The sequence below is a fragment of the Moschus berezovskii genome, chromosome 10 (assembly GCF_049115385.1).
Source record: "Moschus berezovskii isolate FMDL1 chromosome 10, NW_MosBer_1.0, whole genome shotgun sequence".
Lineage (NCBI taxonomy): Eukaryota > Metazoa > Chordata > Mammalia > Artiodactyla > Moschidae > Moschus > Moschus berezovskii.
The window spans coordinates 50,592,449-50,616,750 of record NC_142469.1 but is presented as its reverse complement, the minus strand read 5'-3'; the positions used below and the strand labels follow the sequence as shown (position 1 = coordinate 50,616,750).

The window sequence follows — 24,302 nt, the reverse complement described above, 5'->3', positions numbered from 1 at the left end:
GGCCTGAGGGCTTCTCCTTGCAGGATAAAGTAAACAGACATAGTTGTTCTTATTAAATCCAGAGTGAAGGTCACACTTGTTCCAGAGAATGAGTAAGTGACCTCAAGTTTGATCTTTAAGTAAGCAAAGGACCATGGTCTGAAGTTTGTCAAGTGACTTCTCTCTCTGCTTCAGAAATTTTAACAAGGAGTGACACTTTTATAAACTCTCCAGTATAACTGTGGTAAGATGTTTTTCCCCTTTCCTTTGTTAACTTTGATGACATTTTCTTCATTCCTTTCAAAGTGTTCTTTTATTATGTTTAACCATCTGGCCAACTGCTTTAACAAGTAATTAAAAGCCTTACAGGGGTTTAGAATTTTAATTAGATTATACATTTTTTGATGTATGAGGATGGGGAAAAATGTAATGGCTTTTTTGCTAGAAAAGGATTATCATCCCCTTGTGCCTTTGCCTTATGTATATTATAAGACTTTGTTAAATTTAAAAAACGTGTTTTTCATTGAGGTCATAAGATTATTTCAGATTGTAGAAACTAAGTTTGGATGGAAGTTTTCTGAACAATAATGCTGAAGAGTAGGTATGCTTTAGATCTAATTTCTTTAAAGGGACTCAGCACCACTGAGGGACTCAGCAAAGAATTATACAAATTATGGCAAATAGGGAGGGTGAGGAGGCTAGTGGCTCTCATGAGGAGGTTCTCAGATCAATTCCTGGCTTATTCAGATGGGTGGTCGGGGCCCTGAGATGGCCGGGCAACAGGTGTGAGTAGCCAAGGAATAGCCTGAGTCCTCTCCTGCCCTATAGAGAAAGCTTCAGGGTTGCAGAGCTGGTGGATAAGCTCAGGGGAACAGGGAAGGCAGTTCAAGGATGGCAGCTGTGCAGCAGAGCCAGAGAATCACCAGTTTGGGGTGAGGTAGGAGGGTGAGAGGCTCCAGGAGGGAGGTCTGAGACAAAGGGGACATGGAACTGATGGCCTGGGAGAATGAGGATGTGAGACCAAAAAGGTAAGGATAAGGAAAAAGAGAGGCCACTAAAGATACCCAGGAAAACAAAAAGCAGTAGGAAAAGGCATGACTCAAATATCAAATAACTACTCAGACTTTAAGAAGAAATGAAATGATTCACCCAAAACAAAAAGCAACTAGAAGATACTGGGGATCTGGTGAATAAGATGGTCCTGACAGCAAGGCATAAAAAAAACTTTAAAGGAGAAAAGGAGAGGCTTGGCAGGAAGTAAACTACAGTGGCATTATTTATTTGTATTTTTATAAAAGGAGAATCCATTTGAACTTATCAGAAACAGTCTCCTTTGAACAGATCAGGGATCATGATGACACTGGAACTCAAAGAAAGCAATGTAGTCATAGCCCACTATTAAATTCTGAATGAAGCATAATGTCAATATTATTTATTTGCTTTAAACTTTATAAAATAAGCCATGGATGAAGCAAAGAAGACCTAACTACAACTGGGAGAGAGTAACCATATTTATTACCTTTTAAACCGTGAACTTCCAGATGTTCAAGCTGGTTTTAGAAAAGGAGAGGAAACAGAGATCAATTGCCAACATCCGCTGGATCATGGAGAAAGCAAGAGAGTTCCAGAAAAACATCTATTTCTGTTTTATTGACTATGCCAAAGCCTTTGACTGTGTGGATTGCAATAAACTGTGGAAAATTCTGAAAGAGATGGGAATACCAGACCACCTGACCTGCCTCTTGAGAAACCTGTATGCAGGTCAGGAAGCAACAGTTAGAACTGGACATGGAACAACAGACTGGTTCCAAATAGGAAAAGGAGTACGTCAAGGTTGTATATTGTCACCCTGCTTATTTAAATATTACACAGAGTACATCGTGAGAAACGCTGGGCTGGAAGAAGCACAACCTGGAATCAAGATTGCCAGGAGAAATATCAATAACCTCAGATATGCAGATGACACCACCCTTATGACAGAAAGTGAAGAGGAACTAAAAAGTCTCTTGATGAAAGTGAAAGAGGACAGTGAAAAAGCTGACTTAAAGCTCAACATTCAGAAAACTAAGATCAAGACATCTGGTCCCATCACTTCATGGGAAATAGACGGGGAAACAGTGGAAACAGTGTCAGACTTTATTTTTTGGGGTTCCAAAATCACTTTGGATGCTGATTGCAGCCATGAAATTAAAAGACGCTTACTCCTTGGAAGGAAAGTTATGATCAACCTAGATAGCACATTAAAAAGCTGAGACATTACTTTGCCAACAAAGGTCTGTCTAGTCAAGGCTATGGTTTTTCCTGTGGTCATGCATGGATGTGAGAGTTAGACTGTGAAGAAAGTTGAACGCCTAAGAATTGATGCTTTTGAACTGTGGTGTTGGAGAAGACTCTTGAGAGTCCCTTGGACTGCAAGGAGATCCAACCAGTCCATTCTAAAGGAGATCAGTCCTGGGTGTTCATTGGAAGGACTGATGCTGAAGCTGAAACTCTAATATTTTGGCCACCTCATGCGAAGAGCTGACTCATTGGAAAATGCCCTGATGCTGGGAGGGATTGGGGGCAGGAGGAGAAGGGGACGACAGAGGATGAGATGGCTTGATAGCATCACCAACTCGATGCACATGAGTTTGGGTGAATTCTGGGAGTTGGTGATGGACAGAGAGTCCTGGCATGCTACGATTCATGGGGTTGCAAAGAGTCGGACACAATTGAGTGACTGAACTGAAACTGAACTGAACTGAAAATTTTAAAAATGGATAAGATGGGTAATTTGTGTGTTACATGTATTTTACCACATTAAAAAACTATTCAGCAGAAACAAACACAACATTGTGAAGCAATTTTCCTCCAATTAAAAAAGCATAAAAGCTTCTGCACAGCAAAGGAAACTATAAACAAGATGAAAAGACAACACTCAGAATGGGCGAAAATAATGGCAAAGGAAGCAACTGACAAAGGATTAATCTCCAAAATATGTAAGCAGCTCATATAGCTCAACACCAGAAAAACAGTCCAACCAAAAAATGGGCAGAAGACCTAAACAGACATTTCTCCAATTAAGACAACAGATGGCCAATAAACACATGAAAAGATGCTCAATATCGCTCATTATCAGAGAAATGAAAATCAAAACTACAATGAAGTATCATCTCATACCAATCAGAAAGACCATAATCAAAAAGTCTACAACAATAAATGCTGGAGAGGGTGTGGAGAAAAGGGAACCCTCTTGCACTTTTGGTGAGAATGTAAGTTGATACAGCCACTAGAGAGAACAGTATAGAGATTTCTTTAAAAAACTAAGAATAAAACTACCGTATGATGAAAGAATCCAGCCACTGGGCATATACTGCGAGAAACCACAATTCAAAAAGACACAAGTACCCACCCCAACATTTGCTGAAGCACTATTAACAATGGCCAGGACATAAAAGCAACCTAGATGTCCAATGACAGATGAATGGATAAAGAAATTGTGTTACATACATACAGTGGAATATAACTCAGCCATAAAAAGGAACGGACTTGAGTCAGTTGGCATGAGTTGGATGAACCTAGAGCCTGTTATACAGAGTGAAGTAAGTCAGAAAAACAAATATTGTATATTAATGCATATTTATATGGCATCTAGAAAAATGGTACTGATGAACCTATTCGCAGGGGAGGAATGGAGATGCAGGCATAGAGAAGGGACTTGTGGACACAGTGCAGGAAAGAGGGGGTGGGATAAATTGAAAAAGTAGCACTGACATATATCCACTACATGTGTGAAACAGCTGTTGAGAGGTTGCTGAATAACACAGGGAGCCCAGCCTTGTGCTCTGTGACGATGTAGAGGGGTGGGCTGGGCTGAGAGGGAAGCTCGAGAGGGAGGAGACATGTATCTATGTATAAAATGTTGACTAATTTGCATTGTTGTATGGCAGAAACACAATGTTGTAAAGCAGTTTTCCTCCAATTAAAAAATAAATAAGAAAAAAGAAGGAATAGAAATATGTTCTCAACCTTGGCTGCTGAAAAGTTTAAAGAGAGACAGGAGTTTGAAGGTAGAAGGGGAAAGAATAACTAACTGCAGGGAATCTAATGTCCTCACCTTTGGAAGTGCTTCAGAGAGAAAAAGAAACAGAGGTTTATATGTATTATTTAATGTTACAAATGTAAACAATAAAGGGATAAAAACTAGTCATATTTTATACTGAGCAGAAGCGGGAAAGGAAGTTAAAAGTGAGCTAAGTTAGGTTAGAAGATAAAGGTTAGGAGGATAAATCAATAAATAACAGCACACTATTTAGCATTTTGGGCAAAAATTGTTAAAATATGATTGCTCTTAAAGCGTGGTTAGGTTGGAAGGGGTCAGTTCTTTTCATTGAAAAAAATTTTTTTTATTATTTAATAACTGTATATTAACTTGATAATTTTATTTTATTAAAAGACTGAAAGTACACAGCCCAGTAAAATTCTTTTATAGTCATTTCACAGATGAGAATATGCTGGGTAAGGAGAGAGGCCATTTAAAGGACTGGTGAGGGCTGGGGCCCTGGAGATGGTCCCCCAGCCAGGAGGAGCTTGTGCGCTAAGGTCCCAGAGGAGATGAATGGCATATTCCTGGCCATGAAAAGCGGGAAACACAACACTTACCTTGTGAAGGTAAGTGAAGATGAAATGAGAACATGTATGACAGTGGTCAGGATGTGTCAGTGGCTGCAGCAGGGGCTGAATATTCCCAAACAAGTTTACACTCATGCCCGGGTATTCCTAAGGTCAGACGCAAAGCACGACCTTGGAACCAATTCAGTACTTCTTAGTTTTAGGGCTGGCGAGTGGCCCTGACCAGGTTATTCAACCTCCCTGAGTACTCTTGCCTGGAAAATCCCATGGACGGAGGAGCCTGGTAGGCTGCAGTCCATGGGGTCGCTAGGAGTCGGACATGACTGAGCGACTTCACTTTCACTTTTATGCAACCCACTCCAGTGTTCTTGCCTGGAGAATCCCAGGGACAGGGGAGCCTGGTGGGCTGCCGTCTATGGGGTCGCACAGAGTCGGACACGACTGAAGCGACTTAGCAGCAGCAACAACAAGCTGCACTCTACTCATCTATAAAGTGGGGGTGCTGCTTTTCACTAGCCCTTCTGGTGGGTCTGAGAACAGTTCTTAGGCTCATCTCCAGGTCCCTGCTGCCTTTCCACCTCTTCCTATAATCCTGTTTGTAAGCCTACAGTTGTTCACAGGGGAAACGGAATACAAATTGGATTGAAAAGATTATTTCGTGAAACTCAGAAGATGGAATTGGCTTTTTGTATATTTCCAGCTGAGGGAAACTTATTATTATCAGATAAGCTGCCTAGTCTTAGCAGACAAGAATACTAACCAGATGCAAATGAACTCAGCTTAGCACAGATCTGTACCCCTAGGTCGGGCTTCCCTGGTGGCTCAGATGGTAAAGAATCCACCTGCAATGTGGGAGACCTGGACCTGGGTTTGACCCCTGGGTTGGGAAAATCCCCTGGAGAAGGGAACGGCTATCCACTCCAGTATTCTGGCCTGGAGAATTCCATGGACTACAGTCCATGGGGGTCCCAAAGAGTCGGATACGACCGAGTGATTATGGTCTAAGCTATGCCTAAGCTCTGATTAGGTCATATGAAATTAGTAGACTGTCCAGAGCTTCTTGACATTAATAACAAAAAAATACTTGAAAAGGCTTTTTTGGTCAGGAAGAAATCTCTCTTAACTATTCCATAGTCTGTTAAAGAAATCATAAATTTTAATTATAATTTCTGAAAAACATGGTTTAAATTAGTAAAATCTTTCAAAGATGAGTTTTAACAGACTGGATCACCTACACTGACTCAGGATTTTTAAAAAAACAAACCAAACAATAGGTTATTTAACTCCAACGAACTAAAATAAAGTCCCCAACTTTCAAAGAAACATTGTATGTCCACCTGTTGCCATGACAATGCCTGTGCTCAGCTCCACTTACCATGACGCAACTGCCAAGGACAGTCAGTCTGCATGCGTGTTTTATATACTATGTGTAGGGAGCTAAACCTGTAAGGAGGGGAAGACAGAGATGACAAGGCACCTCAATGAGCACCTTGGTCCAGAAGCAGAGAGAAGAAAACTTTTATCTACTATATAAGGGCGTTAAATCCTCCTCACATATCCTGGACATCCTGTCTCACAATCACACTTCCAAACATGGAACTCAAGCAAATGAAGCAACAGGAGAGCAAAAAAGAATTAACCAGCTTTAAGAGCCGTGTTGTGATTCTGCCATCACTGTCTTCCCTCAGCCACGAGTGGCAGTGACCCAAACAGCAGCTGCTCCTTCAGTGTCCCAGAGTGAGGAGGACCCGGCAGCACCCGTGTGCATGTGAGAGAGAAAGCAAGCAGCCTCTCTGCCGTAGGCAGAAGTTGGGGGAACCATCTGTGAGCACTGTGTTGTCTAGTGAGAGCTAAGATACCTCTCTTCCATGCAGACTGCAGTGAAGATTAAATGTGATTATGTTTAGAGAGTACCTGAAAAAAATAATAATTGCTATTGTCAATAAACATGTGTTCCCTTCTTTCCACTAGCATTCATGAAGCTGATACTGTTGCTGAGTCCAGCTGCCCTGGCTGCCCCCATGTGTACATCAAAAATCCAGAATAATCAGAGCTCAGGCATTTGTTTTGGGGACCTGACATGCTCAAAGTATGCTGAACTTTGTTACTTTAGCCTGACAGTCCTAAGGGATTGGTTTTGTATTCTCTATTTTACAAGGAATGTAAATTGGATAAGTTGATGCCCTATTGAACAAAAGAAAAGCAAAAACAGCCTTCCGTAGTTCTGGGACAAAACCTAAGTAAGAAAAAATAAGAACTAACCAATTTTTCATGAATCACATGGTAGGATGAATAATTCATAATTAATATCAGTGTTGTGCTCAAATACTAATGTCTTCCATTAAGCTGCAGAGGTGAAGCTGAGAAACTCAGAATGATGACTGTTAAAAGGAAGCAGGGATGAACGTCCATTTGCTGTGCAGTTCACACAAACACACACGTGCACACACTCAAAACTATGCCTATATGTGGCTCTATGCATTTACATCATAATGTGTAAGAGCTTGTATAATAAACCTGAGGCTAAAATATATATTTGATCATTAAGTAAACAACACAAGAAGGCTGTACACATTTTCAGTACAGCAAAGTGGAACTGAACAAGGGAACTGAGAAGGAAAGCTGCCACCCTGTACCCCAGGGCTGCCTGCCTCTTCAGACATGGAAGTTTCAATTATCCATGCAAGAAATAGCCATTTGGATTAAACTCACAATTCACTATAAGGAAGAGGGAAGGAAACAGACCAGGAATTATGTCCTGACAATCTGATATGACAGCTCATGTCAGATTAGAAAGGTCATGCAATTTATTACAAGTCATACAACTAATAATTATTAGAGCAAGGATCCAGGTCTGTATGCACAAGATGTGTAATCTAGCCACAAAATACCTTGAAATCTAGGCTTCTGGAGGCAAGTATAGTACAGACGTTAATCTTGAAAAAATGTTCCCATTCTGTTTAAACAACGTACCCTAGAGAAGGTTTTCTTTTCTAAAATGTTAAAATGTCCAAAGGACGTCCCTGGTGGCTCAGACAGTAAAGAATTTGCTTGCAATGCAGGAAAACCAAGTTTGATCCCTGGATTGGAAGGATCCCTTGCATAAGGAAATGGCAACCCAATCCAGTATTCTTGCCTGGAGAATCCCCATGGACAGAGGAGCCTGGTGGGCTAGAGTCCATAGGGTCACAAAGAGTCAGACATGAATGAGCAACCAGCACTTTCACTTTCAAAATGTCCAAAAGCTTTAGATTATACAATAAAATACTACAGAAAAACCAAGCTGATTTTAAGAAAATGAATGGCCATCCCATATACTGCTTGTTCTCAGGGCTTCCTCAGCAATACTGCAGAACTATAAAAACCACAAAAAAAAGCCATTCTATAGGAAGAATAATCACATACAATATTTCAGTGTAATTCTGCTTCTGCTGGCCTTTCTTAGAAATCACTGTACAAGTAATTAAGATGGGTCCATTGGAAATGCTTATTAATGACCACCAAACTGTTTCAATAAGGCAGATAATACATCTGACATGCTAGTAGATTTAGAGTTTGGTCAACCTCAGTTGTACTTTCAAAACGTTACTTTGAAGTAAAATATAGCCATTTCCAGGTTCTCCTCTGTGTTATTTCTGAAATCTCCTTTAGGCCCATAATGCATTTCTGTGCCTAGTCTTCGCTTTGACACACCAATTACATGGCCTTGTCAATTCCAGCAATACTGTGCAATACTTAAAATCCTTAATCCATTTTCTCTAAAGCATCCAAAGTCACAAGATCATTCACATACATGTTTAGGATTGTTGAGTGTGTATCTGGATGTTCTTAGAAGTTACTTTGATTTTACATATGATTGCAAAAATGAATAGTTTTTAGTTCAGGCAGTGAGAGAATCTGCCTGTCTGCTATTTCCCATGAATTGGTTCAACATTCTTACACTGCTATTATTGGAATAATTCTTATTATAAAATAATTTTAAGTATCTCTTGAAATAATTCTGTTTCATCTTATTAACCTCAACATCTGTGTCATTGGTGCTATTTAAAATGTTTTAAAGCAATCTAAGCTATAGCAGAATCTTGAACTTGCCTTTTAGTGGGAGTATGAATGAGGTGACTCACAGTGGAGCTGAGTGGCCTCCTTCATCTTAGGGAAAGTTCTATTAACTGATCACCTGTTAACTCTGGGTGGTCACACTGAGATAACCAGCTGGCAGTATAACCTCCAGCTGTTCAGTTCAGTCGCTCAGTCGTGTCCGACTCTTTGCGACCCCATGAATCACAGCACGCCAGGCCTCCCTATCCATCACCAACTCCTGCAGTTCACTCAAACTCATGTCCATCGAGTTGGTGATGCCATCCAGCCATCTCACTCTCTGTCATCCCCTTCTCCTCCTGCCCCCAATCTCTCCCAGCATCAGAATCCTTCCTGCCATTTTAAACACTGGGTGTAGTTTCCACAAAAATCGTGAAAACAAGAAGACTATGCCCAGAAAGCCATATGGACTGTTTCATACTATTCCACTCAATAGTTTGAGAAAAGTATATGGCAAAACAAGTGGACAATTTCTGAAATGGAAATATGAGTTCTAGAGTTAGATTTTAACTGACGGGCAATAGAGAAAAAAAGAAAAAGTGATTATTTTTATTGTTACCTTTAGGTTGTCAAATAATTTCAACTTGAAAAGTTATTTTTCTGATCAGAGTTGTCATTTGTCGTTTTCTAGCAACATCCGTCAGAATCCCAGGGTGGGGATAACTTACGAAGAGAGGATACGCTGGAGGTGCCCCGAAGAAACTGGTGTAAGCCGTCTTCGTCTTCGCTGGAGCTGACTATACTGTTCCTCATTTCTAGCATGGACAACTGAGTGCAAAGGCTGAGCTGGTGGTCCAACTTTTTGATCTTCTGTAAAGCAAAGTTTTAAGATTTCTGAGCGCTATGGGACTTAGATCATAGCTTTCCTGTAAGTAGCATTTACTTTTCCTTGAAATAAAGAACTGTTGGTACATAGTGCCAAATAAACAGTAGCTATAATTTTTTATTATAAGCTATTACTGCAAATACATTATAAAAGTTTGATATATTCACTGGACTATTTATTAATCTGAAAAATGCTAAGCACCAACCTAATTTGATAACAGCCTAGGCAAGATAACTTGAAGAGTGCACACACCCATACTCATAGTCCCTGGGGAACAGTACTTCTGGAAACAATGTTTTGCAAGTTCTCTTCTGTAGTCATTTAAATTTCTTTCTCAGCAAACATGGGGAAATGAAGATCAAATTGCAAATTGTTGAAGATCCATACAGCTCTGAAATGCCTAGCAGAATGGCCACAGGCTTCCATCCTATGCCTCTCTTGTCACTTATGGGTTTTCTAGAAAGGGACCTGATCAGTAGGATGTGCAAGACTGGAAGACACGGGGTTAAAATGCCAACCTCCTGCTTGCTGGGGTTGATCAGCATTTATCAGTCTTCCTTGCCTTCCCTGGCCTACACACATCACCCCTAGTCCTCTGTCTCACTTACCATCTTCTTTAGATTCCTTGAAGGACATTTTATGAAGAGGACAGCACATCCTCACTACACATGAGGAGTCTGACATGTGCAGACACCTCACTGGGTCATGGGAAATATAATAATTACATGGTATTTCCTCATTCTTGAGAAATGATCCCCTGAAGGGTCTCTCAATTATAAGCATCCCCACTTCATTTAACAAAGAACTAATTCATGATTAGTTAATGAAGGTTCAGGAACCTATACACTACATAAAGGAGGGATACTTCACTCTACATATGTATTTAACAAAGTAAAAGGACTCAGAAAAATACATACTTTATCATTTAAGGTGGGATCATTCAATGAGTAGAGCTTGTTTGTAATGTCTTTTCCTATTAGATACCTAAATATTTCATACAGAAAAGGCTCCGATTCCAGAAAGTAAGTTAATCTTTCTCTTGACCAGCATAAAAATCTGCAACTATCATCTGCAATAATGGTGACCTGCCAAAGAAACAGAAAGAAAAATGTATATGAATTATGATGTCAGTAATGTGGGGCAAGGGAAGAGTGGAATAATTTAGTGGATATTATTATAGCAATGTTTTATCATATTAGTTAAAATAAGATTCATAAACACAAGCATCTCTAAATAAAACATTATGTTTATTTATTTATTTTTGTGTGTGTGAGGTCAAGTTCCTGGGAGTAGGAACCATGAGGGATGAAGCAGAATGGGAGATCAGAACTGCCAACTCCTAATTTCTTTTTTTTTTTAATTGGAGGCTAATTACTTTACATTATTGTATTGGTTTTGCCATACATTGACATGAATCTGCCCCAGGTGTACATGTGTTCCCCATCTTGAAGCCCCCACCCACCTCCCTCCCCATCCCATCCCTCTGGTTCATCCCAGTACACCAGCCCCGAGCATCCTGTATCATGCATTGAACCTGGACTGGCGAATCGTTTCACATATGATATTATACATGTTTCTATGCCTTTCTCCCAAATCATCCCACCCTTGCCCTCTCCCACAGAGTCCAAAAGACTGTTCCATACATCTGTTTCTCTTTTGCTGTCTCATATATAGGGTTATCGTTACCATCTTTCTAAATTCCCTATATATATGTGTTAGTATACTGTATTGGTATTTTTCTTTCTGGCTTATTTCACTCTGTATAATAGGCTCCAGTTTCATTCACCTCATTAGAACTGATTCAAATGTATTCTTGGTGGCTCAGAGGTTAAAGCGTCTGCCTCCAATGAGGGAGACCCGGGTTCGATCCCTGGGTCGGGAAGATCCCCTGGAGAAGGAAACGGTAACCCACTCCAGTATTCTTGCCTGGAGAATCCCATGGATGGAGAAGCCTGGTAGGCTACAGTCCACGGGGTCGCATAGAGTCGGACACGACTGAGCGACGGAACGGAACGGAACGGAATATTCCATTGTGTAAATGTACCACAGCTTTCTTATCCATTCGTCTGCAGATGGACATCTAGGTTGCTTCCATGTCCTGGCTATTATAAACAGTGCTGCGATGAACATTGGAGTACATGTGTCTCTTTCAATTCTGGTTTCCTCGGTGCTTGATTTTAAACATAATGTTTTATTTAAAACATTATGTTTAAAATCAAGCAGTCTGTACACTGGGCTAACCCGCCTGCAGTGCAGGAGACATAAGAGACGCAGGTTCAATCCCTGGGTCGGGAAGATCTCCTGGAGGAGGGCATGGCAACCCACTCCAGTATTCTTGCCTGGAGAGTCCACATGGACAGAGGAGTCTGGTGGGCTATGGTCCATAGGGTCGCAAAAAGTCGGACATGACCGAAGCAACTGAGCACGCGATCTGCAGATTAAGTGAAAATAAAGTCTTCAAGTTTTGTTCTGTTTTGTGAGGTCTGGTGATAGAAGGTTGGCCTCCATGTCAATAGCACTGCTAGAGTGTACTGGACTGATGTCCCAATTGGATGTTCAATATGGCTAAATATTTCTTTATACCTGGATTATTATACTAGAGAATGAAAAAATGAACTCGTGAATTGATTTTAGGACCCAGACTGTCATTGATGAATAAGGCTAGTAAGGGTCCTTTTTTGTTCCTTCTGTCACAGGTATTTCTTGTATGTGAAATACCAAGGGTAGCACGATGGGGACACACACAGAGATGCTCCAGCTGGCTCAGAACTGGGAAACCACACTCTTTCCTTTAGTGTCATTACATAAGAAAGTTGGAGAGCATTGTAATTGCACTGTGCAGGGCTCAAATATTCCTTAAAGAAATCCTCTCTCCAGAACAAGGAGCTCAATGTGAGGATGTCCTTCCTCCCACGCAGGTCCTTCCATCAGCTTCACATGGCATGCCTATTACTGAACTCCAGCTCATCTGAGTACCCTGAGGGCAAGGACTGTGCAACTTCATACTGCGTTCCTGGCTTCCAACACAGAGTGGTACTCAGGCAGATTTACTGATGAAGGAATTAACAGAGGAACACAAATACTACTGAAGGCAAAAAGGGTTTTTATATCTTTAATATTAAACCCAATGCCTTTCCAAGTGGGAGATTAATAAAAGTTTTCAAAATTGACATGAAGTCATATGTGGGCCCAGAGAAAATGTTTCCAAAGGAGCTTTTTACCCTTTGTTAGTCAGAAAACTAAATGTATTTCAGATGACAAGATATGTTTTCTCTCTACTAGGAGAGAAAACAGAAACCCAGCTTCCCTCCTTGTGTCAGTCGCTGAAATCTGATTCGCAGTAAATCAGAGGGTTCGGCTACAAAAGATGTGTCAGTGTTCCCAGGAAAATAAAACTACTTATTTATCATGTTAAATAATATTAAAATATTATATTAATATTAAATAATAAATCTGCCAAACCAAACACATTGGCATTTAAGAAACACATCAGAAGCTCTGCTGCTGCTGCTGCTGCTAAGTCACTTCAGTCGTGTCCGACTCTGTGTGACCCCATAGACAGAAGCCTACCAGGCTCCCCCGTCTCTGAGATTCTCCAGGCAAGAACACTGGAGTGGGCTGCCATTTCCTTCTCCAATGTGTGAAAGTGAAAAGTGAAAGTGAAGCTCTATGGTTCCATAAAACACTAAATTTCATTTATTCTTTCACCATACACTGTTAGGCTGGTAGTTTATGCCAGACCCAGTTCAAAGCACTGAGGTTATCATGGTGAACAAGAAAGACAAGATCCTTGCCCTGTGATGCTTACATTAGTGGAGGAAGCTGATAATAAAGAAATGTGACAACCTCAGGGGGCAGTAAGTGTTTTGACAAGTTACAGGACAGGGGAAAATGAAAGAGAATGACTAGGAAATTCCCAGTACACATTATGCCCTTCCTTTAAGAATGTATTGTATTTTGAAACAGCTACAAGTCTGACATGACTGAGCGGCTTCACTTTCACTTTTCACTTTCACACATTGGAGAAGGAAATGGCAGCCCACTCCAGTGTTCTTGCCTGGAGAATCCCAGGGACGGGGGAGCCTGGTGGGCTGCCGTCTATGGGGTCACACAGAGTCGGACACGACTGAAGTGACCTAGCAGCAGCAGCAGCAGCAGCAAGGTGCTTTTAAATCTATCATGTAAGCAGATCCTTAAAACTGCCTTTGAGATAAAACAGATAACATTCTTCCTCATTTTCCAGATGCCAAATAAGCACCAAAAAGTTTATATATGGACACATGTTAATGAACAGTGGAGTGAGCGCTTCTGATTTCCAGCCAAGACATGTTTTCCTACAAGGTGGGAAATCCAATATGTTCTAGATTCATCAAGACAATCACCGAGAAAGCCATTTGGTGAAGTGAGCATAAGGCTGACTCACCATTGAGCATCCTCTGTGTAAAGAACAACTGAACATAGTGTCATAAAGCCTACATTCTAGTGGAGGAAGCTGGTAATAAGTAAGGATACGTGACCAAGAACAAAAAGATTTATAGGAAGAGAAGTATAAGATCAAGAGACACAGAAGCCTGTCCTTAGGAGTTTCCAGAAACAGTAGGAGATGTGTATGTAAACAAAGGTGACTGAATAATATTCTCGAGGAGTATTTTTAGAGAAGGTGAGCACCGAGCACTCAGGATGACCCAGTCCTGCACCCAACCCTGAAGAAAGGGTTAGGAGGGTTGAAGTCCCTTCATTCTGCAAAGACGTCATCCATGCCTTTGGAAGATACAATTCATGCACAGTGGGGGAAGAAGTAAAGGAGGAGTTGGAAATCATTGAGGAAAAGAAGCCATTGTACAGGCAATGTATTACATATGCATTTAACGTTTTTTTAAACCATTTTAATAACCTCAAGTTTTCCATGAGGCAAAAATACTTTTAATATGATATTATAGTTTGCTTAGAACCATTGCTTAGAACTACTTTTAAAAATTAAAGTTTAGTTGATTTAGTGTTTCAAGTATATAGCAAAAGGATTTGTTTATACATATATATATGTATCTCCCTTTTCAGATTCTTTTTCATTATACGTTATTATAAGATTGAATATCATTCCTTGTGGCATCAAATCGAGAAAGGAGTACATCAAGGCTGCATATTGTCACCCTGCTTATTATATGCATAGTACATCAAGCAAAATGCTGGACTGGATGAAGCACAACCTGGAATCAAGATTGCTGGAAGAAATATCAATAACCTCAGATATGCAGATGACACCACCCTTATGGCAGAAAGTGAAGAAGAACTAAAGAGCCTCTTGATGAAAGTGAAAGAGGAGAGTGAAAACATTTGCTTAAAGCTTAACATTCAGAAAACTAACATCATGGCATCTGGTCCCATCACTCCATGGCAAATAGATGGGGAAACAGTGGAAACAGTGACAGACTTTATTTTGGGGGCCTCCAAAATCACTGCAGATGGTGACTGCAGCCATGAAATTAAAAGACACTTGGTCCTTGAAAGAAAAGTTATGACCAACATAGACAGTATATTAAAAAGCAGAGACATTACTTTGCCAACAAAGGTCCCTCTAGTCAAGGCTATAGTTTTCCCAGTGGTCATGTATGGATGTGAGAATTGGACTGTGAAGAAAGCTGAGTGCCGAAGAATTGATGCTTTTGAACTGTGGTGTTGGAGAAGGCTCTTGAAGAGACCCTTGGACTGCAGGGATATCCAACCAGTCCATCCTAAAGGAGATCAGTCCTGGTTGTTCATTGGAAGGACTGATGCTAAAGCTAAAAGTCCAACACTTAGGCCAGCTGATAGGAAGAACTGACTCATTTGAAAAGACCTTGATGATGGAAAAGATTGAAGGCAGGAGGAGAAGGGGACGACAGAGGTAGAGATGACTGGATGGCATCACCGACTCAATGGACATGAGTTTGAGTAAACTCTGGGAGTTGGTGATGGACAGGGAGGCCTGGTGTGTTGCAGTCCATGGGGCTGCAAAGAGTCAGACATGACTGAGCAACTGAACTGAACTTCTGCTATATAGCAAAGTGATTCAGTTATACATATATACATTCTTTTTTAATATTCCTTTCCAATATTATCATCGGATATTGAATATAGTTCCCTGTGCAATACAGTAGGGCCTTATTGTTTAAACATTCTATACTTAATACCTTACATCTGCTAACCTGAAACTCCTACTTTATCCCTCTCTAACTCCCTACTCCATGGCAACCATAAATCTGTTTTCTATGCCTGTGAGTCTGTTTGTTTTGTAGATAGGTTCATTTGTGCCATATTTTAGGTTCCACATATAAGTGACATCATATGTCATTTGTCTTTCTGACTTACTTTACTTAGTTTGATAATCACTAGTTCCATTTCAGTTCAGTTCAGTTGCTCAGTCGTGTCTGACTCTTTGCAACCCCATGAATCACAGCACGCCAGGCCTCCCTGTCCATCACCAACTCCCGGAGTTCACTCAAACTCATGTCCATTGTGTTGGTGATGCCCTCCAACCATCTCATTCTCTGTCGTCCCCTTCTCCTCCTGCCCCCAATCCCTCCCAGCATCAGGGTCTTTTCAAATGAGTCAGCTCTCTGCATCAGGTGGCCAAAGTATTGGAGTTTCAGCTTCAACATCAGTCCCTCCAATGAACACCTAGGACTGATCTCCTTTAGGATGGACTGGTTGGATCTCCTTGCAGTCCAAGGGACTCTCAAGAGTCTTCTCCAACACCACAGTTCAAAAGGATCAATTCTTCAGCGCTCAGCTTTCTTTATAGTCTAACTCTCACATCCATACATGACCACGGGAAAAACCATAGCCTTGACTAGATGGACCTTTGTTTGCAAAGTAATGTCTCTGCTTTTTAATATACTGTCTAGGTTGATCATAACTTTCCTTCCAAGGAGCAAGCGTCTTTCAATTTCATGGCTGCAGTCATCATCCGCAGTGATTTTGGAGCTCAGAAAAATAAAGTCAGCCACTGTTTCCTCATCTATTTGCCACGAAGTGATGGGACCGGATGCCATGATGTTAGTTTTCTGAATGTTGAACTTTAAGCCAACTTTTTCACTCTCTCCTTTCACTTTCATCAAGAGGCTCTTTAGTTCTTCTTCACTTTCTGCCATAAGGGTGGTGTCATCTGCATATCTGAGGTTATTGATATTTCTCCTGGCAATCTTGATTCCAGCTTGTGCTTCCTCCAGTCCAGCGTTTCTCATGATGTACTCTGCATATAAGTTAAATAAGCAGGGTGACAATATACAGCCTTGACGCACTCCTTTTCCTATTTGGAACCAGTCTGTTGTTCCATGTCCAGTTCTAACTGTTGCTTCCTGACCTGCATACAGATTTCTCAAGAGTCAGGTCAGGTGGTCTGGTATTCCCATCTCTTTCAGAATTTTCCACAGTTTATTGTGATCCACAGTAGTTCCATTTATGTTGCTGCAAATGGTGCTATTTCATTCTTGTTTATGACTGAGTAATATTCCATTATATGTATATACCACATCTTGATCCATCCATCTGTTGATGGACATTTAGGTTTCTTCTATGTGTTAGCTATTGTAAACAGTGCTGCAATGAACAATGGAGTGCTTGGATCTTTTTGACTTATAGCTCTGTATGGACATATGCCCAGGAGGCAGATTGCTGGATCATATAGTAATTTTATATTTAGTTTTCTGAGGAAACTCCATACTGTTTTCTATGGTGGCTGCACCAACTTACATTCCTACCGACCGTGTAGGAGGGTTCTCTCTTCTCCACACCCTCTCCAGGCCATTCTGACCAGTGTGAGATGGTACCTCATTGTAGTTTTGATTTGCATTTCTCTAATAATTAGCGATGTTGAGCATCTATTCTTGTGCCTATTTGCCATCTGTATTTCTTCTTTGGAGAAATGTCTATTTAAGTCTTCCGCTCATTTTCTCATTGGACTTTTTATTGTTATCAAGTTGTATGAGCTATTTGTATATTTTGGAAATTAAGCCCTTGTCAGCTGCATCGTTTGCAAATATTCTCTCCCATTCTGTAGGTTATCTTTTCATTTTGTTGATGGTTTCCTTTTCTGTGCAAAAGCTTGTAAATTTGATTAGGCCCCATTTGTTTGTTTTGTTCTAATTTCTATTGCCTTGGGAGACTGACCTAAGAAAACACTGGTATGATTTATGTCAGATAATGTTTTGCCTATGTTTTCTTCTAAGAGTTTTATGGTATTATGTCTTATGTTTAAGTCCCTAAGCCATTTTGAGTTTATCTTTGTGTACGTGAGAGGGTGTATTCTAACTTCATTGATTTACATGTGACTAGGCAACCATTTTTATTGATGGTTGAAAACTTTCAGTCAGTTCAGTTCAGTCGCTCAGTCGTGTCCGACTCTCCGCGACCCCATGAATCACAGCACGCCAGGCCTCCCTGTCCATCACCAACTCCCGGATTAAATTATTATTCAATTTAAATGTAGTAATGGTATTCATATAATAAGCTATGCGTGCATGCTAAGTCACTTCAGTCATGTCCAACTCTTTGTGACCCTTCAGACCATAGCCCCCCTGGCTTCTCTGTCCATGGGATTCTCCAGACAAGAATACTGGAGTGGATTGCTATGCCCTCTTCCAACCCAGGGATGGAACCTGAGTCTTATGTCTCTTGCGTTGACAGGAGGTTTCTTAACCACTAGCGACACCTGGGAAGTTGAGTCTGTCAAGTCCACAAGGTCAAGCATTTAGTTGGAAGCAGGTAGTTAGCATATTGACTGAGGTCATTTCACTCGATAGCTAATGCTTCAGTCCTGTCAAATAGACAGTTTTACTTAATGATTTCCTGTCACAGCAGCCAAGTGAAACATATCTTTAATGAGGAATTTTTTGAAGCACCTAGGAATTCTTAAAGCTTCCATAAAATACATTTGTTTTTTAGATTATTAGGGTATCTCAGCAGAGCCATGCTTGAGTTCTTGTGAAGAATTATACAGAAGAAATAAAAGCCTACACAACAGTGGAAGACACAAAAGCATTTCTCTCAAGTAGAGAATTAGACAAAGCATTTGTAACCAGGTTTGCTGCAATTACTCAAAGTGCTGGATTAGTCCCAAACCAATCCTACACCCTCACTTAATGAAAACACCTTATCAAGAACCAGGGTGTCAGAGGGAAACGCTGAATGTGCTAGCATGGGAAATGGCAGTCTGACATGATGACTGACTGACTGTCCTCAGGGGGGAATTTATTATTTTCCTTGTGTACTGCACAACATCTCACACATGAAAATGTCCCAGAAGTGGTCCACTCAGCTAATTTTTATTGAGTTCTCATCCACACTAAAACACAGCAGAGCCAAGGCTGGCAGATTAAATTGCTCTGCAACTTAACCCAAAGATTTACTTAACAGTAAGAGAAGGTTTTATTTAAAAGCAGTTAAAACTCAGTGTTCCTTTATTTCACCAGAGCCTGGACATCTGCCTCCAAGACATTCTTTTCCCCTTAAAGTCAATAAAGGTTTGTTTTTCAAGCTTCACAGCACAGGATGTGCTATCGATTATGGGAAGGCAACAGCAGGAGGGAGAACCCAAAAGAAAAATGAAAATGGCAAAGCTCACTGGAGATGAAATGACTGTGCAAAGAAGAAATAAGACACAAGACACTACTTCTGCCTTCTGTGATACTGATACTCAAGATTCTCCCAAGAGTTCTCAGCAGCAGCCTGTGTCTGTAAGTCCTAGCGGAGTACCAAGGGAGCAGCTGGATGTTTAGAGTTGGCGTGTCAGCTCTGTCACTCTGCCTGTCATCATAATTACCGCGTGTTCCTGAATAACATTCACTGTGTGATCTCAAGGGACAGTCACCAATTCTACTGGCTTCCTTTCCTCCTTTCATCCTACTGTTGAATTCACTAGCACCCCTACCAAAGAATGCATTTAAAGAAACAAAAATGCAAAGGAAGCAGCGCCTGTCAGAATACTTATAACTATCCAGACTTAGAGAAAAATGAAATTAGCAGGTAAAAGGGTGTGTGGGTGCAGAAGTCTGGCCTCTGACAATTTCAAGTGTCCTCTGACTTTGGCATAGAGAGCTAAAAGCTGATCCTGGGAGCACATGATGGTTTTCATCTGGGAACTCACTTCAGGAAGAGGCAATATACTCCTACACAGATGCGCAACAGCTATTTTTACTCTTGAGTATCCGCCAATAGGAACATTTGGTGAACAATCAAAACAGAATCTCTCCCGAGGGCTTACTCTGATGGGAGTCTTCTCCAAATGTACGGGACTTAGGCTCGATGATGCCAGAGCAGTTTTTATCCATTTATCAATCAGTCACACCAGACTTTATGCAGAGAAAAGCTAACTAGTGCTTGGGGAGGCTGAACCAATATCTTTCACCCAGTTAGGGTACCTTGAGTTTGGTCACGTTTTTAGAAACATGAGAAGCAAATCAATCATGAGGACTATTTTTCAAATGCCAAATCGCAATCCCCTGTCCTGAAGAAGCAGGAGAACTGTGATGAGAGGTAGAAATTCCTTTGTATGTTAATTTAATTACACATATAATTTGAAGTCTGGTGTTAAAGACAGACCATGTTATGTCCCAGGGGCTACAAGCTGCTGGAAACACAGGAGGTTCAGTCCCCTTCCTTTCCCCAATGCTGGTCTCTTCAGGATCCTATGAAACAGTTATTGTGTAAAATCACTTGCTACTATAAACAGAAATAGATGCAACAGATAAATGTTGGGCTTTGGAAGAAGAAAGTGGAAGCAGGTCAGAAAAAAAGAGGGAGAGAGGAAAGAAGTGGCCCTGGACCAGTTTATAGATGGTGGTGATTAAAGATACTATAAGAATAAAACTCAGTGCAGAGCTCACCCCAGAAAAACCCAAGGGAGTGTGTAAGTTAGAGGAGGCAGGATGTAGGATCTGCTTTTTCCTCCTGTATCTTTAGCTCAGCAAGCCTGGCGACAGCATTGCAGCCAGGTAGTAAATTTATATGAGACCCTCTAGTAAATGCACATAACCTTAACATGTTGTGTGGTTACTCAGGCAGGGTAGGAGCGGGGCAGCCCTGAAACCATTGTAAATCCACTTAACTAGTGTCTGTGAATGTCCCCTTGTATCTCCATGTGGCATCCCCAAGAGTGTGGCATCTCAAAATGAGACTCAACGATAAGACTTGGTCATCAAGAAACACTGATTTTTCCTCTGTCAGGTGGTAGCATCCCCTTCTATTCCATGTCCCACCTAAATGCTTACATTTACCCTCCTGCTCATAAGAAACCCTATTCTCAGGATACTTCCTTACTGCTGTTAATCTAGAGGCTCAGACCAAAGGAAACTCTCATCCATTTTCTTGCTTACTTTCCTGACAATACTGAGGGGAATAAAATAGGACAGCTGGACATTTACAGGAAGAATCAGAACAAAGTATCACATAATGGAGCGTTTCTGGTTTTTTATTTTAAGATATTAAAAGAGTCAGGCTGAGTACTTCAAATTATTCTAACTGTAAAGAACTTCATTCTTTGCCCTTAAACATATTCATTACATTTAAAAGAATACAGTGGTTAAATTTTTTTTCACAAGGATTAACAAAGTAGGTTCTCTAGGGCAAAATCAGTTTTCTGCTTTTCCCAGTAAAAGTAACAAATAACATGTTTTAAGTACACTGATTATCCATAACTGACCTTTTCCTTTTTTTCCATAACAAAAGCATTAGATGTTCTCTCTATGAAAAAATTATAAAAATTCAACTAAACAAAAAGGAAGAAAACAAAGTAATCAAACTTTCAGAAACAAGTGTTAACATAATGGCTAAATCAGGATATATCTTTCTAAACCTCTTCTTGTGTACCTATACACACCACTTTCAGTTTTACAAGGAACTTCCATGATGGTCCAGTAGTTAGGAATCTGCCTGCCAGTAAAGGGGACACAGGTTTGATCCCTGGTTCAGGAAGATCCCACATGCTACAAAGCAACAAAGCCCTTGCCACAAGAGAAGCCACCTCAATGAGAAGCCTACACACCACACTGAAGAGTAACTCCCATTCTCTGCAACTAGACAAAAGCCCACGTGCAGCAATGAAGACCCAGGACTGCCAAAAATAAATTTAAAAAATTTTTTGCAAAAATGGGATCATACTACATGATACTATAGTACTATATGATACTATATGGTAATCTCTTTTTTCAATAAATCATGGCCACTTTTCCATCCAAATCCTTTGGATTTTGAATAAGATATTAATTAGTTTCAATCTTCTTAAAAATCATGCCAAAACCTACCTGGAATTTTTCACCTTTGTGCATCTGGGTTGATCTAAATTCAGGAGAATCTATAAAGGCACAGGGGTAAATGTTATGCAGAAAATGTCCTCGATAGGAAACCTTCATTCTGATAACAGAAATTAGTGTTAATAAATACATAATAATTCACACATAACATGACAAGCCTTAAAATCTCCATAATTTTATGGGTTTTTTTATTTTGTAAAAACTTAAAGACCCCACAGGAGACTGACATAATTAAAAAGCACTTCCCGAGGCATAAGTATTAGTTTCAAAATAAGTTTCACTAACAATAAGGGGAAAAAAGTGTCCATATTGAAGCAGACATGTGTAATTTCAACAGTGTCTAGCTGCTGCTGCTGCTAAGTCGCTTCAGTCGTGTCCGACTCTGTGCGACCCCATAGATGGCAGCCCACCAGGATCCCCCGTCCCTGGGATTCTCCAGGCAAGAACACTGGAGTGGGTTGCCATTTCCTTCTCCAATTCATGAAAGTGAAAAGTGAAAGTGAAGTTGCTCAGTCATGTCCAACTCTTAGTGACCCCATGGACTGTAGCCTACCAGGCTCCTCCGTCCATGGGATTTTCCAGGCAAGAGTACTGAAGTGGGATGCCATTGCCTTCTCCGAGTGTCTAGCTGAAATGACCATATAATTCATTATTCAAACTGGTACATTTCTGAGAGAGAACAGACACTGCTGTCTCCCCAGGAGACTGATATTCCTAGAAGTTGCATTTTTGTGATATTCAAAAAAAATAAGCAAATCACCTCTAAAACACACATAAACTTCTTAAATTTTAATTCCCAATTTAAACCTATTCCATTTCTGCTTCATTAAACTTACTAAAAAGGTGAAAACTATTCACAAGTAAAAATCCTGACACCAGCATGATTCACTGAGACAAATCCTACATAACTTTACCACGTTACTCTGAAACATTCTATAATGCAGTTGTCCAGATGAGAATTCACCTCCATGACCACTCACTCCATCAGTTGGCAACATTCCCTTTCATTCATTTCCTACCCAGAGGCCAGAAGATTCCAGGCAAACAAGGCATTTTGATTTCCATAGAGCACTTACTTTCCTTTCAGGAGAATACTCAGACGGTCGTCAACTGAGGTCAGATCCTCGACAGCATAGCTTTCGCCCTTTTTCAACGTCTGGATCATGCAAAACTGTCCAGTTAATCTTCTGAACAAATCTGGAGACACGCGGAGGGGTTCAAACAATCGCCGGTAGATGCTTTTGAGTTCCTTTTCGATCTTTACCTGAAAGGAGGCAGTGACTGAATGGCACATCTAATGCAGCAACCCCAAAACATCAGCTGCTGCTGCTGCTGCGTCACTCCAGTCGTGTCCGACTCTGCGCGACCCCACAGACGCAGCCCACCAGGCTCCCCGTCCCTGGGATTCTCCAGGCAAGAACACTGCAGTGGGTAAACATCAGCTGCTGCTGCTGCTGCTGCGTCACTCCAGTCGTGTCCGACTCTGCGCGACCCCACAGACGCAGCCCACCAGGCTCCCCCGTCCCTGGGATTCTTCAGGCAAGAACACTGGAGTGGGTTGCCATTTCCTTCTCCAATGTGTGAAAGTGAAAAGTGAAGTCGCTCAGTCGTGTCCGACCCTTAGCGACCCCACGGACTGCAGCCTACCAGGCTCCTCCATCCATGGGATTTTCTAGGCAATAGTACTGGAGTGGCTTGCCATTGCCTTCTCCGAAAACATCTGCTACTGTGGTCTAAATAGAGTTTTCAGAATAAACAGATCTGCAATACATGCCAACACCCTTCTATATTTTGGTCAGTGGAATCTGACACTGAGAGTAACTGGTGATGTAAGTTTAGATCCGGAAAGGGCACTTTTGCAGTTAAGCTGAACTCTGACAGCATATGGTGAAGATCTGCACTGTTGATTACATCTCTTTCTACGCACTGTCAAGCAACCGTGGAGGTCCTGATTGTTGTCACAGTATTCACCTTACCCATCTTAGCATTTTCTATAAATAACATATTAATAAAAGCTTTTCATTTTAGAACATTTCTGTTTCACAGAAGGAAGTTACACTAACTCAAAATATTATAGCAAGGAAATAAGTAAATAAATTAGGAATCAACTTGGAAATAAATTTATGAAGATTGATGCATTAAATGTTTTACTTACGTACAATTATTATCTAGTGAGTTAATACAGGAAGTCAAATATCCTTAGCTGTAATTGCTATTTCTCATGTATTTATTCCAAAGCAAAGTGAAGAATGTAAAATTCAAATGGCTCAGTCGCCTCTGTTGTCAGACAAGGCCCAAGTCAAGCCTATCCGTGTGCCCAGCATTAGTCTGGGAAATCTGTACTGCATGCAAATGAACGTTGATGTTCAAGTGATCATCCATCTCAATGAAATCTGTGGAAGCTATGCCATGAAGCTACAGACCCAGGAGATCAGGGCTGCTCAGATGTCACTTACAGCCTTTTTGACACTCTCACTTTTCTGCTGTTTCATTTTAATGAA

The 24,302-nt window shown here is 40.8% G+C and overlaps 1 protein-coding gene across 2 annotated transcripts in view; it reads right to left on the bottom strand.

The window, feature by feature from the left end:
• POPDC1 (popeye domain cAMP effector 1) overlaps positions 1-24,302 on the bottom strand; it is a 51,905-nt gene that overhangs the window by 10,168 nt on the left and 17,435 nt on the right. For both annotated transcript variants that reach the window (XM_055432933.2, XM_055432934.2), the window contains exons 4-7: positions 22,878-23,065; positions 21,793-21,901; positions 10,432-10,599; positions 9,357-9,498 (exon numbers count right to left, since the gene is read on the bottom strand). In XM_055432933.2, the coding sequence (XP_055288908.2) occupies positions 9,357-9,498; positions 10,432-10,599; positions 21,793-21,901; positions 22,878-23,065 (607 nt within the window). The remainder of the gene's footprint in view (positions 1-9,356; positions 9,499-10,431; positions 10,600-21,792; positions 21,902-22,877; positions 23,066-24,302) is intronic.